This window comes from Pleuronectes platessa, chromosome 4, assembly GCF_947347685.1.
Source record: "Pleuronectes platessa chromosome 4, fPlePla1.1, whole genome shotgun sequence".
Classification (NCBI taxonomy): Eukaryota; Metazoa; Chordata; class Actinopteri; order Pleuronectiformes; family Pleuronectidae; genus Pleuronectes; species Pleuronectes platessa.
The window spans coordinates 9,090,998-9,106,561 of record NC_070629.1 but is presented as its reverse complement, the minus strand read 5'-3'; the positions used below and the strand labels follow the sequence as shown (position 1 = coordinate 9,106,561).

Below are 15,564 nucleotides of genomic sequence, written 5' to 3'. Positions count from 1 at the left end.
AGGATTTTCCTTTCATTTTCTGGCCATTATTGTTAGGAATGTGGCCTCTTTAGTGCAGCAGCTACAGATAGCAAAACAAACTCCATAAATAATTTGATGGTATTACCTTTTACTGCAATTATACATCCCCAAGCTGCTTTAGGGGCTAGAAGAGTCACGAAAATAGAGGATAGAGAATTAAAAAAGGAGAATGAAAATTATCAGATTTAAATAGTCCCATGCTTTCATGCTAAACATCATATATGTGTGGCTATGACAAATCAGACTTTTTTAACAGTAGTAGAAATTTTACAAGTGTGATGAGGTCACAGTATGAGGGCTTAGATGCATCACAGGAAAAAGTTCAGTGTGCACTGTCATCACAGCTGGAGACATCTCAAGCATATAGACATCAGTATTAAAGTGTTCTGTACTAGTCAGTAATCGGATGCAGTCTGAACAGCCATTTATAATTTCTCATGCCAATCATATGGGATTATAAGCAATTTGATAATATGCTCAACTAGTTCATCAAAACCAGTGATTTCAGGCAGCAGTAGAAGGAAACACATGTCTCCAGCAATGATGAGTGTAGTAAAATGTCTTCTATATGCCAGTTGTGCATTGACTTCTTAATAGAGGGCAAGAGTGTGTGTGTTTTCTGCTGGGATGACTCTTGGTTCTCTCTTGTCTTTAGATACCAGCCTGTTGATATCATTCAACCAACCAATCATGTATTGCCAGCCTCATTCGGGGATTCTGATTGGCACATTGTCACAGGCAACTCTCTTACCACCTCAAATGAGTCCCCACGTAGAAAACCCTCACAGCATGAGCTGGAGAAACAGAGAATGCCAGGTGACTATTTTCTTTCTCTTCTACCCTTGTTGTGAAGACTGACTGGGCGCTCGTGCCTTTTTTTCTTTCTTGTGTCCTTCCCTCCCCCACCCCCCTTTTTTTTTTCTTTTTTTTTTTTTTTTTTTTGGTTTTCCTCGCTCTCCTTTCTTGCAGAGCATGACCTCCTGAGGCAAGAGTTGAACAACCGCTTCCTGGTTCAGAGTTCAGAGCGGGGCCGGGGGCCGCCCGCCTCACCGCTGGCCCCCGTGTCGCGTGTGAGGAACGAGTTTCACCAACACCAGCACATGCACCAGCACCAACACACCCACCAGCACACCTTCACGCCCTTTCCCGCCAGTCTGCCCCCGGCCGCCATTGTCACATCGCCCACCGCACCCCCCATGGTGCGTAACCAAGCCAGAAATGTGAGGATAAGTAAAAAACAAGAAAGCTCCCGTAACTTACCACCAACCTGCCCAGCTGTCACCCCTTCAAATCTCCTCTTCAATCAATACCTCCCTTTTTTTGCTTTACCCCAAATTCACCAAGTATGTCCAGTAGCTGTAGGAACCCCTCCCTTCAAGAATGTAACACTGATTCAGTTGAATTTTGCTACATATTGTCCTGCTGCCTGAGAGTCTGAGAGCATCACATCTTTTCAACTGGGACAATTGAGACGAGGACAAATGCTAGGCAGATACGACCCACCGACTGTCACCTGACATTACACACGCACATACTAACACACACACACAGGCACTATTTCCAGAAACATGCTAGTTGCTGCTCAGGTTGCTTAATCTGAACCTGAACAAGTACACATTTATTTCCATGATCTGCAACTGCTTCATCCACAGAGGAATTGCATATGAGACTGTACATCCAGCATATGCTTCACTTTCCACAGAGGCCCTTGTCTGACTCATGGCATGTGTGCCAAACCATCACACGTTACCAAATTTCATTGAAATGATTCCTCTTCTTCTTAACTTTGACACAGATTTTGCTGCTCAGTGTTTGCTGAGGATAAAAAAAAGGGGAATTGCCTGAAGGCAGGCTTCTCAATTGTTTGCAGATGGATGTGTTTTAAATGGTTCTGACTGTTTTCATTTGCCCGTTAACAAAGGCAGCCTCAAACAGATGTGCGTGTGCGTTTCTGTAGACTTGTATATTTGCGTATGTGTGTGCACGCGGCTCAACAGCAACCATACTTGCCAATGACAAATTCAAAGCCAGTCAAATAACTTTGTGGCAGATGAGTGGGGGATGACATCACTGCAGTACTGTTTTCATAATGTTTCTAATTGCTTCCGTGCTTTGACTGCCATTAAGTCGGGGGGGGGGGGGGATTAGTTCAGAAGAAAAAAGGTTATAACTATTCATCCATCATTATTTTAAATGCACAGCAATCGCTGACAGTCTATTCAGACGGGGGCCCCATTTGTAGCTTTTTGGCATTAGTCTAATAGATCTAATCCATCATGTCATGACCTCCGATCGAGAGCCTGTGTTCCCATTAAGGCCCCTGCTCCCAAGATTATCCCCATCCTGTACATCTGAAATCAAAGCTCTGGTATTTATGGCACAGTCTCAGATAAGTGTAGAGACCATTTAGAGCGGTCCTTTAGCCGACACACATGTCGTTATCTGGTCAGCAGTCAGTCCCTGACATTGTCAGATTTATACACAGTTCACAGTCCTTCTCTTTGAAGATAAAAGGCGATTTGCCCTCATCTTGCTAATGCTGGCATTATGTAGCTCATCATGTACGTAACCCCCACTCACTCCTCTGTTGTTGTGGTGATGCAATCGAATTCTGCTCTTATTTACGTCCTCTACTATTTTTTGTTCCTTTTAATTGAAGCTGTGTTAATACTTAACTTGTGCCTTCTCCCCTCCCTTCATCTCATCTGTTACGATGCTGTTTTTCTTCTCCTCTGTGCTGAGCTCATAGAGCACTGGTCATGATGATGTTGTGGTTGACTTACTGTTTTGTCTTAAAAAAACGACATGAGTTCTCTCTCTCTCTCTGTCTCTCTCTCTCTCTTTTATTTTCCCCTGCTCTCTAGATGCCCCGTGTCATTTCAACTCTATAACAGCCTTTGGCTAATGGCTGTAATTAATGAAATTATGAGACCTCTATATTTGTTTATTGTTTAACGCCCTCAAGCAGCTGGCTTGCCAAATGGCAGCATTGACTGTCTTTGGTACCCCGCCCCCTTGCCCCTGCCTGGTCTTTGGACCAGGAATATTCTTAATTGTTATAAGATGAAATATTCATCTTTAATTAGCCAAAGCTGTTTTCCATAAAACCGTGACAGGCACCATAAATTATAAGGGCAAGAGTTTTATTTTTTTCTCCGTTTGTTTTTTTACAAGGCCGTAAAGCAGCCAAAATCCCTCTCCCAGTGTCGGACATTAAACAAGCCGCGCCTTCAGAAATGCAGAGGAGCCGTTTAATGAGCTCGGAAGCTGGATCGCCGCTTCCTCTCAATAGGTTGTCTGTCTTTGATTTGGGCCCATTATCGGCCACAAACAGGGCCGTCAACACCATCGCTGCCGCTCTGTGTGCAAAGTTGAATGGCCCAGGTTCACTAAAAGGGCCCCTGACCCAAAAACCCAGCCTCCCCACCAGCAGCTTTGGCCAACCCTCCACCGGCTCCCCCTTCAGCCACCCGTGTCGAAGCACACGCTCCACACACAAACTCTGATTCATACCCACTCATTTTCTTGTTTTATGTAAACCCCAAAAAACGTCTGCGCCTGCCAAGAGAGCTTTGTGAAAACACTCGCAAAAAGTACCTGCAAATGGTTTGCGAATTTGCGGAATAGGAATAAGTTACTGTCACTTGTAATTAGCCTGTTTTAAAATAGAGAACCAGTGAACAGACTTACAAGGCTCCTATTCATACACAGAGAAACATTCTCCGTTCTGCCTCTCCCTCCTCGGCTTCTCAGCTTACTGACTATATTCCCATATGATCATAAACCTTTCTTTCATCAAACAACGCTGCTTTTTATCTGGCAAATTCTAATTAAGATTATTCTGGTAGGCATAAGGCCCACCACAGGATCGGTTTTCCTCACATCAGTTCAGCGTTTTCAAGTTATATCAGTTTCATGCTGATCTGTCCTGAATTAGCCCCTAACCACTGCAAATTACATCTAGTTGATTTGGTTTCAGTCTTAAAAAGACGGACTGTTCACACAAGAGGTTCCATATATTATTTCCATGACTTTATGCTCAGTGAATTGGCCTGTTTTCCTGACAAAATAAGCTTTAGAAGTCTGGTTTTCTAACACCCAATTCACGCTATATGTCTCCATGTACTCCCTTCCCTGGTATACTATGGGGGATTTGTAGTTTCATAAAAATCGTTGCCGTCAAAGGCAATTAGATTCACATTTCTACCAATTTTCCAGTGAATAGAAACAACTGGTCTGGTTTTAAAACGGTCTGATTCCCAAAGCTGGGCCTCCACGCCCAACCTCTGTATGCTCAATTGGAAAATGATGCAGGCTGCCTTCATCTTGGCAGTCTACTAAAGCGGCTGTATTGTTAGTAATTTAACTGCCTATCTGACCATGCAGTTTAAGTAAACCCATGACCAGGGCGAGCCAGCTGCTTTACTCCAGGGCTTATTACTCTGGATCAAAATCCTGCGTATTACCAGTTACAGATGTTGATCACATGTTATGTTTTCATGATGTAAAAATAATGAGATGGTTTTATTTAAAAAGGCTTTTGCATGAAGGATTTAGGTAAGGTAAGTTTTGTAATTCTTTTCTCTCTTCTCTTCTCTTCCAGTTCGACAAATACGCCCCAAAACTGGACAATCCATTCATCAGACATTCAAACGTGAGTCTCTCTTTGTTATTCAAATATTCTTTTTTTTATATTTGCATTTGGCAAATCAAATATTTGACATATTTGAATGTTGCCATGACAGCAATTATCTGGGCTGTGGTTTTGTGTGTGTGTGTGTGCATACGCTTGAGTCCTTGTACGTATCTCTGTATGATTTTGTTTTGTGTCTTTCTGTGTTTCCCATCCTCCCCCCTTTTCTCCCCAGTTCTTCCCCTCCTACCCCCCCACAATGCCAGGCATGCCCCCGCTGCTCCCACACTCAGGACCCTTCAGCTCGCTGCAAGGAGCCTTCCAGCCCAAGGTCAGCCCCACGTCCCCACCTTCAACCCATGATCCACAAACAGATAGATTAAGTTGCATGGGCTTGTACACCATTAAAACAACAGCTCACTGATAGCACAACCACAATGTTAAGATGCAAGTTTTTCTTTTTGTGCAAGCAAGGATAAGTCAGTTAAAAAAAAGCTGTTTAAATGCCCTGCTGTATATAAAGAGTGCCAAGATTTTGCATGGGTCAAAATGTCTTCACACACTCACTGAAGGAAGTTAATGAAAGGGATAATAAATAGACTCTACACACTCTGAAGTTTTTAATCAGATGTGTATTAACATACACTGTGTCAGTACCTCTAAGCCATGTGGCTCTCTGAGCCAACTTCTGTAGGTTTTTATTCTCACCAAACACAGAAGCCACTATTATGGATGGTAAGCATACATGTAACCAGAAACATGGTGCTGTAGTTTTTGATGAAAAAGCAGAATGTGCAAATGTCCAAGTATGCACTGCAAGTATGCTCTATATGTGATTCATTAAAGATATATCCTTGAATAATATATTAATTAAAAAAATGGCAAATCAAAAACTTTATATTTAGGCAGAATGGATATTTACATTAGATCAGATTTGGTGATAAGAGATATGCTGTCGTGAATAATCAAAATCGGCAGAGCTTTCTTTGCTGAAGATATCAAACAGGATTCTAATTAAACCTTACCCCATCACATTTTAATCTGTTATGACCCGAGTTTGACTTTTGACCTGTCGGGGATAGAAAAGCTCAAATCTGTTCTCGAAAGAGAGACGATGCAGGAGAGGTAGGGACGTGAGGGATGGGAAGGAGAATGAGGGTGTTAGTCCGTCTGGCAGATGCCCAGCGGCTGTGACCCGGTGTAAGCCACTAATCAAAGCTGCCCTAAATCCGCTGGCCCGATTCCCAACAGACTTTGTCATGGAGGGGCCCTTTTGCGGCAGGCCCTTCCAGGTGGCTCAAGGAACCATCTTATGTGTCTAAAGACCCTGCTAAGTAATCCTGGAAAGGAGCTTGGGATGTGTGTTTGTTTTTGGGGGCTGGTCACCCTGCTGGATCCTTGCTGTCTCTGACATAGGGAAGGATTAATAAGGCTGATCTAAGCACTTGTGCCGCAGCGAGTTAAAGAGGAGGTGCGTTACCTTGAGGCGGCTCAGCTCCTGCAGCATCACTCCTGTTTTATCTATGACATCAGCTATATAGTAGCTGTAGCTGAGGATTAGTGAGCTATAGTGCTACTGCGGAAGGATATAAGGTTAAAGTGATGCTGTCATCTCTAGCTGAAGGATCGAGTGGTTTTAGAAAAGAGTTACTGGAACAACATGGACACAAGGTTTAGTCCTTATGTTACTTATTCTAAATAGCCTTGAGGATGCCAGACCCCTGTTTGAGAGTTATTCTTTGGGGTCAACGTACTTTCTTTGAATTATTCTGCATAGAGTAGCTATGTAACAGGGATCTAAATATTCTATAAATGTTTCAACGACAGTAGATCCCCTTGATCACCATGTATGTCTTTGTCTCTCTGTCTCTGTCTCTGTCAGGCATCTAATCCCATCGACATAGGCGCACGTCCTGGAGCAGTACCTCACACACTCCTACACAAGGATCCACGGGTAAGCATGAGGCCGAACGCGTCCCAACCAGGCTCCTGTTGCTCTGTCCCTCCCAGTGAAAGCCACACATGTACAATGCAGCATGTGTCTCAAAGAGATGTGAATGCCTGTCTCTGCATTCTTATCTTTTTGAGACACTTCTCCTCGTGCCTACCTGTAAACGCATTTATCCAGGTGTTATTATTTATTGATGATGGTAATGGTCGTCTGTTTATTCACACAGATAACAGATCCATTCAGGACATCTGTCAGGGTAAGTTGTCGCCTTGTGTATCTTTTGTGTAACTTGTCATCTCTCTGGCCAGGCCACAAAGTCTCAACACTGCAAATTCTTTACATCACTCAAATTTCTGCGGCATGTTGCAGCTGCACTTACAGTTAGATTTGAGGTCTCGATTGGGTAAAAGTCAGGGTTAGATTTTCTTAATCCGTTGCCCGGTTGAAAATTCGGATGAGTTCCCACTTTGTAGTTTGGCCAGAAAAATCGTGTTGCCAGAATCCACTTTTAGCTCCCCGTATCAAAGCCAGCAAGCTAACCCCAGTCTCTCTCAAAATTTTTAGAAACCTGGCAAGTGGTGTGCAGTGCATGTCCAGATCGCATGGCAGATCTACCACCACCAGCAGAAAATGAAGGTGCGTGAGATGCATATTGATGTCTTTCAGGAGTCTTGCTGTCATGTAAACCCAGATACAGTATATTGGTAATGAAATAATGCCCCAGATAACATACTTACAGATAAGTCTCATCATGTCACAGTTGGATCTTTACCTGTCAAACAATATAACCGTGTTACTGGATTCAGAAAGATCATGTCGCTTGGAAATGTCAGGTGACAGAAAAAGGAGCAGAATGCTGTTAATGTTAATAACGACACAAAATCCAAAAAAATTCTGTCTCCTCTTGTTTAAGTTTTCCCTAAAGCTCATTAGACGCTCTGTGCATGGCTCACTCCGCTTAACGAGAAAGGGGCAGATCATAAACCATCACATTTGCACCACTGAGTGACAATTGAATTAATATGTGTTGACAAAAATGCAACATGTGAGCACAGACAAAAATAAAGCTTGTGTGGAAATTCTCCTCTCACTGACCGAGGATAGTGTGGCCTCGCCATGGAGATCCTCTGCTAATGCCACTGGCCCTGTGGTGTCAGCTCTTCTCGGGCTCTGAATGCCCGTTAGCAAGGATTTAGTGACCCTAATCAGCTTACATATATTTGTTATAACACAGTTGGCAAGAATTGGAGACATGGAGCCATTGTTGATGTATCTGTCTTCCTCTGATCTCCCTCACCCAGCGTAGCTGAGCATAAATCCCTCTCACTCTGTTGATGGAAATGTTTGGTACTGTTGCCTACCGACCTAATTTCCTTTGTATGTCTCCATCTCCCTTTCTCTTCCTCTCTTGACTATAGCAAATGCAGCTGGATCCTCACAAACTTGACATGAATGGGAAGCTGGACCTCTTCAGTCGACCCCCAGGTCCAGGCGTCTTCCCAGGGCTCCCGTACCCCCATGACCTGGCACGACCCCTTTTCTCTACCACAGGTCAGTGGGGTCTCTTAGCATCCAATGCAAGGGCGATGAACCTTCCGAGACTAATCATTCCAAACACTCAAATTATTCTATTCTGCAACAACGTTTCTGTCTTTATGGAGATGAGCCTTTATAGCCACATGTCGAAATCGTTCCTCCACCGTTGTAACAAAATGGCATCACCCCCCCCCAACCCCTCCTCTTGTATAATGTTCACTTAATTGTAGCAGCTTTGTAGCAAATGTTTTGCCAGTAAAGTCAGAAATGAATATGGATGACTCTCGGTTAGGTAATTGACTGATTTGCCCGCGTTGAAGGGCAACAGAGAGGCGAACAGCCTTTCACTGGTAATTATGCAGTGGTGTGTAGGAGACACTCCTGTAATTGGTTCTTTCATTAACCATTCATGGATTACGGGTGATGATGGTAACAGCGTTTTGTGAGATATGCGAGCTCCTGGCAAGTGACCTCAATAAGCAGCTCTAGCTACAGCATGGCTCACTGACATGCAACAGCTGCAATAAATTCAAAATATGAATTCTCATTACTCAGCTGTGTCTATCTCATCTAGTATATGGTATATCCCACACGTTAGTGAGGCTGTTGCAGGAAGAAAAATACCTCTTTCACAGGGGTCGGAGCTGAGATTGTTGTTGTGGAAAATGAATTTAGTTTCTCTGTGCCTGAATGCCTGATTGGATCATAATAATGCTGTTGTCCTCCTCTTATAGGCTCTGGCCACCAAGCTCCCTCCCCCTATGGCCACGCCCCACATCCCAGCGGCTTCCTGCCTCCTAGCCATTTGGCAGGTAAGTGTAAGTAACCCCCTCGTTTTAACATTTTGTGATACATTTATCCCCCCTTTCGCTCTCTCTCTCTCTCACTCACTCTGTCGCCCCTGCACCACTCTTGTTTTTAAAAACATTACAAGCCACTGGGGTGTAACTTGAAACCGAGATATTTTGATCTCAGATTCATTCGAGGGTTACTGTGGAATCCAACTGGCCAGTGTCGTCAGTCGGCTGCCGCAGTAGCCATCATATAATCGGACACTGTGATTCATAATGTAGCCTTAAATAACTCCTGGGTTGATTCTTCAGCCGTATTCCACACCCCCCATTTGTTTGGGAGAAACTGAACCCAGTGCAGCTGCATAGATGATACGTTTTTCTATTTTCTATTGGCTTGCAAAGTTTGTAATTCAAAATTAATGTTGCTGTATTTATTTATGCATGGAATTATTTCTAGCCATTCATGTATTCACCACGACTCAATCACAGAGACCCTGTTTGGATTCAGTGTGGCAAGTTGATTTCATGAAATAAGCATTTGAGTCAATCCATTTTGTGCCCATGAATGCACGGTGCACAGAAGAGGAAGACTTGGCAAACAACATGTTCCTGTCCGGGGAATTCATGCTTGAGGCAGAGGAGATTTCTCAATTGTTGTCTGTCCTGATACATTAACAAGCCCCACAGATGAAAATCCTTAAACCTGCTGATACCGTCTGCATTTCCTGAAGGATTTTTTAAAACAGCACTGCAAATTATTAGTTGATGACTGATGTTTACTGACTTCTCAGGGTTGATATTTCGGTTACTATATCTCTATGGTGTTCGGGCTTTGCACCAGTTGATCCCATCTGACACCGTTTCTCCAGTTAAATCATTACACTCTGTCTAGCCTCATTTCCACAGCTTCTTATTCCCCTGCCCTACCACAGTCCATTTTCAGATCTGCTCCAAACACTCAAAACTAATTTCCCCATCAAGCAATGTTGTTGCACTTGCACCCAGCAGGGTCAGAGACACTGCACTCCGGTTAGGGTCAGTGAACCCAGCATGGAGACGGCCTGGCAGGATTATCAGGCAGGGAGCTAGGGGGGCAGCGCTAAAAAAACCACAGCTCGCTTGTAAGAGAAAAGCCGAGTGGAATGGGCTGGTGTTGGGGTGAGCACTGCTAGCCAGCCACCCCCCTTTTGCTAATCCCTGTTTGGCATTTTGCAGATCCTTTCAGTCGCTCCAGTTCCTTTGGCGGCCTCGGCAACCTTTCAAGCAGTGCCTTCGGAGGATTAGGCAACCCCTCGCTTGGTAAGCGCTGGCCCCCTATCGTCCTCCACCGCTCCCCCCTTTAGTCTGGCCCCTGTGGACAGTGGCATAACAGAGCAGGACAGAGTTAGACCACAGGGAGAGCCCAGGAGGGGAGGAAAGAAAAATTAAGACACTTAGCTCTAGTTTCTGTGGCAAAGCAGCCGCTAGCCCAGCGAGGCCCAACAAGGCAGCACAACACACCACAGCAGACCTCCTCCCTGCCTCCACTTCATCCACCAACCATGTCCCCAACAGCCTGGCTTTAATCTGACTGCACTACTGCCAACAGGCACTCTCATGTCTGTCGTTTGGTGGCAATTCATCTATTAATTATTTGACAAGCCCCTTCTGCACCACCATGGAGGGCTTTCTCTTTTACCCATGCATCCTTCTCTCTGTGCCTTTCTCTCCCGCTTCTATTTTTGTGTGCCAACTCCTGTTGTGAAAATGGATGTGATTGAAATAGACTGCTGTGGAATGCTAAGGTCTGCCTTTGGCTTTTCACAGCCCTCAACTCCAGAGGGCAAGTGAGTCTCCCCTTTTCATCCCGTGCAAAAAGGGGAGGGGGGAGAAGCCCTTTAGTCCAAAAGCAAATTAGTATTTTCTTTCCACTGGGGGGGGGGGAGCCATTAACCTCTAACTCTTTCAAACAGCGTCAGTGAGAGAATCTCCAGAGACAAAGACAAAAGCAGCTTTTGTTTGAGTCTTTCCCATCTTATGTGTCCTCAAGAAGGTTTTGTGCCCAATTAACTTACAGTGGGTCCCACGCCTGTCTCCCCTTTCTCTCCAGGGCCCAACAGTATGTTTGGCACCAAGGAGGGGCCGGGAGGACTGCCCACGTTTGGCAGCCCCCACCACGACACCTGGAACAGACTTCGACGCACCCCGCCTTCGTTCCCCACCCCACCGCAGTGGCCCAAGACCGCAGACAACGAGAGGAGCAACTCGGCCAACAGCCATGAAAGAGAGCGAGAGCGGGAGCGGGAAAGAGAGAGGGAGAGGGAGAGGGAAAGAGAGAAAAGAGAATCGTCCATCGGCAAAGAGGAGAAGGATAAAGACAGGTGAGTTTATGGTCTTTCAGCTTTTTTAGAATTATTTATAAGATTCAGCTTTCAAATACAGTCCAAAAGAGCAATTATAAAAAAAATAATTGATCTTCAATTTCACTTCAGTGTGTTATTTCAAAGTATTATATGATTCCCCCAAGAAGGAAACAACTCCTCTGGCATCAGTAATATTCTTGAAAACTGAATTAAAATGCATCCAATAGGAAGACACAAATCAAACAGGAAAAATTAAGCTATGAGGGTAGCTATCAGTCAAAAATGTATTGGAAGGATCTCCGTGGATGATTTAGAAGCAACACACAGGAGTTTCTATCAGAATTAAGGCTTGAACCATGAACACAGGAAGATTAGAGCATGGTAACCGGCATTGTTTTAACTAGCACGAACAGAATTGTCTTATATTGTCATTACAGGGATTCTGTGGATCGCAACCGACACTCCAACCGCTCATCTCCAGCCTCGGCACCAGTCAGCTACCAGATCAGCAACTTGATTCGTTCAAACAGCCAGAACTCCAGTGACTCGGGACGGCATCACAGCGGCAGCGTAGACCGGGTTCGTGAGGCGGAGAAGGAGCTGCTGGAGCGCCACAGAGAGTCGGACGTGAAGGTGAAAGAGAGCCGCTCCCCTGGGAAGGAGATGCTGGAGAGGAGGACCTCAGAAGACTCCATCAAACCTTGTCAACGTTCTCCTTCTCCATACTCCAAGGCAATGATCAACGAGCAGAACCTGAAGATGGTAGGTGGGCCCCCACCTACACTCAAGGACAGCGAGAAGAAAGAGCCCCCATCTGCAGACCTCCTCCACAAGGTGAAACATGACATGAAGATTAAGGAGGAGAGGAAGGAGGAGCAGGAGGTCATGGTGGTGAGCTCTGAGCCAGCCCCCCACCCACCAGCCCAAAGTCTTTCAGTTCCCATGGGCCAACATATGAACCCACACCACCACCACCCACCTTTGTCTCAGCAGACTCTTTCCTCACAGCGTGGCAGTGACATCTCAGCACCTGGGATGCACGGTGTCCCCATGGCACACTCTCTGCCCCTGTCCATGAGTGCCATGCCCCAGATGGGCAGTCTCAACGTGCTAGACCGGGCTCGTATGGCTCCCTTTATGGGTGTGAGCCCTCTGGCAGGTAGAGAGCGCTTGCCACACCAAGCCTTCCCTTGGGACCCTCTTAGAGAGGCCTACCGAAGCCTGGACCTGCAGCGGCGCATGGACTTCCAGATCAGGGCAGAGCAAGGACATCGCTTCCCTAGCATGTACGAACAGGAACGGGCCTACCGTGAGAGGGAGGCTCATGACTACTCTCACCACGAGCACCTGATGGAGGTGCGCAGGGAGCACGAGAGGATGAGGCAGCAGGTGGAGGAACGAGAGCGCCTCCACCTGCGGGAGGAGCTGGACAGAGCACGCCTCCATCAGCTGCACCAGTCCCCCATGGAGGGCCATCTACCCCACATGGGCCCCTTTATGCCCCACCTCGGAGGCATGCCCTACCCTAGACTAAGCCCCTCCACAGGACACAACGGCCCTCTTAACAGAACACCCCCCACTGCCGCACTCAGTGCACCCCCACCCCTTGTGCCAGCCGGCAGTGCCAGGCCAGCCTCACCCAGGAGGACTACCCCCCTAACGAACACACAGGACCCACGGGACTACTCCCCATCTCGCAACCCCAAAGAGGTAGAGGCTCGGTAGCTTCTTAGAAACGTTCACAAAGTCTTACTAGACGCACTCAAGAGACCCCACTCCCCTAATCTGAAATCCTCTTGTGAACAAAATGCACTGCTCTTCACCAGAGGAGAGCAAAACTCCCTAAGGGAAAGGGTATGATTGTAAAGTAAAAGTAAAGGTGTGTAGGGCCGATCAAGCACATGCCATGACTTTACTTTTTATGGACTGGAGGCTCAATAATGTCGGCAGAGAACACAAATATGTGTATGTTTATATCCGACATAAATATTTGATAATTATTAATATATTAATCCAATATCTTTTTCAGCTTTGTGCGAAAAGAGAGGTCCTGAAATGAGTTTGTACATTTCCTATCCTTGTTCCATGTATAGATATCATTTCTATGAATTTTATGTATTTTGTGCATAAGTCACACCTTTTACAATATTTATCCCAGTCGATTGTGAGACATATCCATTATGACCCACTGTAAAGACTGGATTTTGGTTTCAACCCTCAGTAATTTAACCTCATGGTACCAGGATATCCTCAATGATGACAATGTACAATGTAACATTACCGAATTTTGTTCATTTGTTTTGCCTTTGAGATATGCAGATAAATATATATTATGAGGTCTTCGTTCAGTCTCTGTAAAGAAAACTGATGTAAATATCTTGTTGATATTCCTTCGCTGCAAAATTACCGTGTACATTTATTAGGCTTTTTAACCATTTCTAGAAAAACAAAATTAAATGAAACATGGGGGAATCATGTCCCCGTTGAATATCATGGTAACAGACAAGCCTGGCCAATGGATGGGAAGTACCACAGGAGGGTGTTGCAAAGGGGCCTACAAGGATCATCTGCAATCTATGCAAAGCAGCTCACAGCACCCTAACGAAGAGATCACCTGGAGGGAGCGGACGATAGTGGAGGATACCTACAGAAACTTGGATTAACATGTGTTTATATTTACCAATGAAATAATGATGAATTATTGAAAGACTTCCAAGTCACAAACTGGACCAGCCCCGGACAGAAAAGAAGGACACTTTTTAGTGGGCGGCAAAAGGACTTTCTCTGTCAACCTTGTGGTGTTGTGCAGTTGTTTTTCTTAGACTGTTGTATACAAAGCAAGTAGAGTTTTAGGCCTGCAAAAAATGAAAATGAACATTCATGGTTTAAAATGTACGGAATAAAGTTTGGACCTAATGTCATACATTTGCCTGTCTTTAATTCTGGTACTCATTGTCAGTGCTGACTCCCAAGAACTGAGTGTGTCAGTAAGCCAAACCTACTGCGTGGAATGTTGATGTTGGGTTGATGGGTTTGCCAATAATGCTTGTGCCTCATTTTTCAGTTTTTAGAGTATTTGCTCATCTGATGTCAAGCTATTACTTTGAAATCATAAAGGCAACAGACTTGGCCGGCAGAGTAGCCTAAGCTCTCAGATCATTTGACCATAATCTGTCATACATGGGCTGCAGAGCTCTTCAGAGGGGATCGATGAGAGTCGGCCAAGGCAATACAGGGAGGGACTAATAGGACATTGATTTTGTATGAAAGCAGGTTTTGAGTGTTTGTGTTGCAGGTAACCGGTATTGACTGGCAGCCCAGTGGCATATTGACCCGTGGTCTGGACTCATTAAGAGGAGCAATGCCTGGGAGGCAGGCTATCGGATGGCGAGGGGAGGCTCCTCTCTCCTCTCGTACGCCTCCTCTCCTCATGCACAACACTCATCTGCTTGTCTAATGAGGCCGGAAGGCGCTCTGGTGTGGGCCACGGAGGGCGCCCTGAGGAGCCCCGTCCTAATATTGACAAGACCTCGGCTATGCCTGCCGCCTGTCCAGAGACGACCAATTCATCTTGATAATGCCCCAACTACTCATCTCGCTGCTGTGTGCTGTGAGACCCACCAATCCTGTCCCGCGGTATCAGGCCATAATAACAGCGTGGATCAAACCGTGGCCAGGTCATTAGGGGATGTTACTGAAAATCAATGGCACGCCTCTGTCTCACACACTCCAGCTGGCTTTTTTTTAAAGGGCTTCTCGAAAAGACTGTTTTCCAGAATGGGGCTGGCCTATTGGGAAGACTTAAATCACTATCACTTTCAATTTAGCCCCCCGGTAATTGAGCCTCGTATTCCTCCAACGGGTAGCATCTGTCAGCGGCCAGCCTCACTTTATGGCTGTGTGCTTTTAGACCTAATCATCTAGTCAACAAAAGGTACTTAACCCCTGTAGTTACTGCATAGTGATTTTTCCTGTAACTATTATTTACCAAACAAGCATTGGTAGGAGAAGAACACACACCTTACATTTCCCCCCGCCTCAATCACTGTGCCTTGTGCTCTATCCATTTTACGGCGGAGTGTGGAGCGGCCCTCCGGAGATGAAAAGCTCCATCAATTTCACTCATCGTCTGGCGAGGTCAATTTATTTCAACACACAGTCCATCATCAGATGGGAATCAATTGACACATTGTCTAGCATATCCAACCCAAGGTGGGTTATTACAGTGACTGCAATTGTCAGCTTTTTTCCAGGGCTGTTCTTCATGTTCAGGATTTTTTTCTCTTT

The 15,564-nt window shown here is 45.4% G+C and overlaps 1 protein-coding gene across 1 annotated transcript in view; it reads left to right on the top strand.

The window, feature by feature from the left end:
• Positions 1-14,198, top strand: part of fbrsl1 (fibrosin-like 1) — a 287,043-nt gene extending 272,845 nt beyond the window's left edge. The window contains exons 10-20 of the mRNA XM_053420416.1: positions 991-1,241; positions 4,625-4,675; positions 4,890-4,985; positions 6,537-6,608; positions 6,832-6,861; positions 7,170-7,241; positions 8,024-8,156; positions 8,876-8,959; positions 10,151-10,234; positions 11,025-11,295; positions 11,715-14,198. Coding sequence (XP_053276391.1) covers positions 991-1,241; positions 4,625-4,675; positions 4,890-4,985; positions 6,537-6,608; positions 6,832-6,861; positions 7,170-7,241; positions 8,024-8,156; positions 8,876-8,959; positions 10,151-10,234; positions 11,025-11,295; positions 11,715-13,002 — 2,432 coding nt within the window. The 3' untranslated portion in view covers positions 13,003-14,198. The remainder of the gene's footprint in view (positions 1-990; positions 1,242-4,624; positions 4,676-4,889; positions 4,986-6,536; positions 6,609-6,831; positions 6,862-7,169; positions 7,242-8,023; positions 8,157-8,875; positions 8,960-10,150; positions 10,235-11,024; positions 11,296-11,714) is intronic.
• Positions 14,199-15,564: the final 1,366 nt, after the last annotated feature.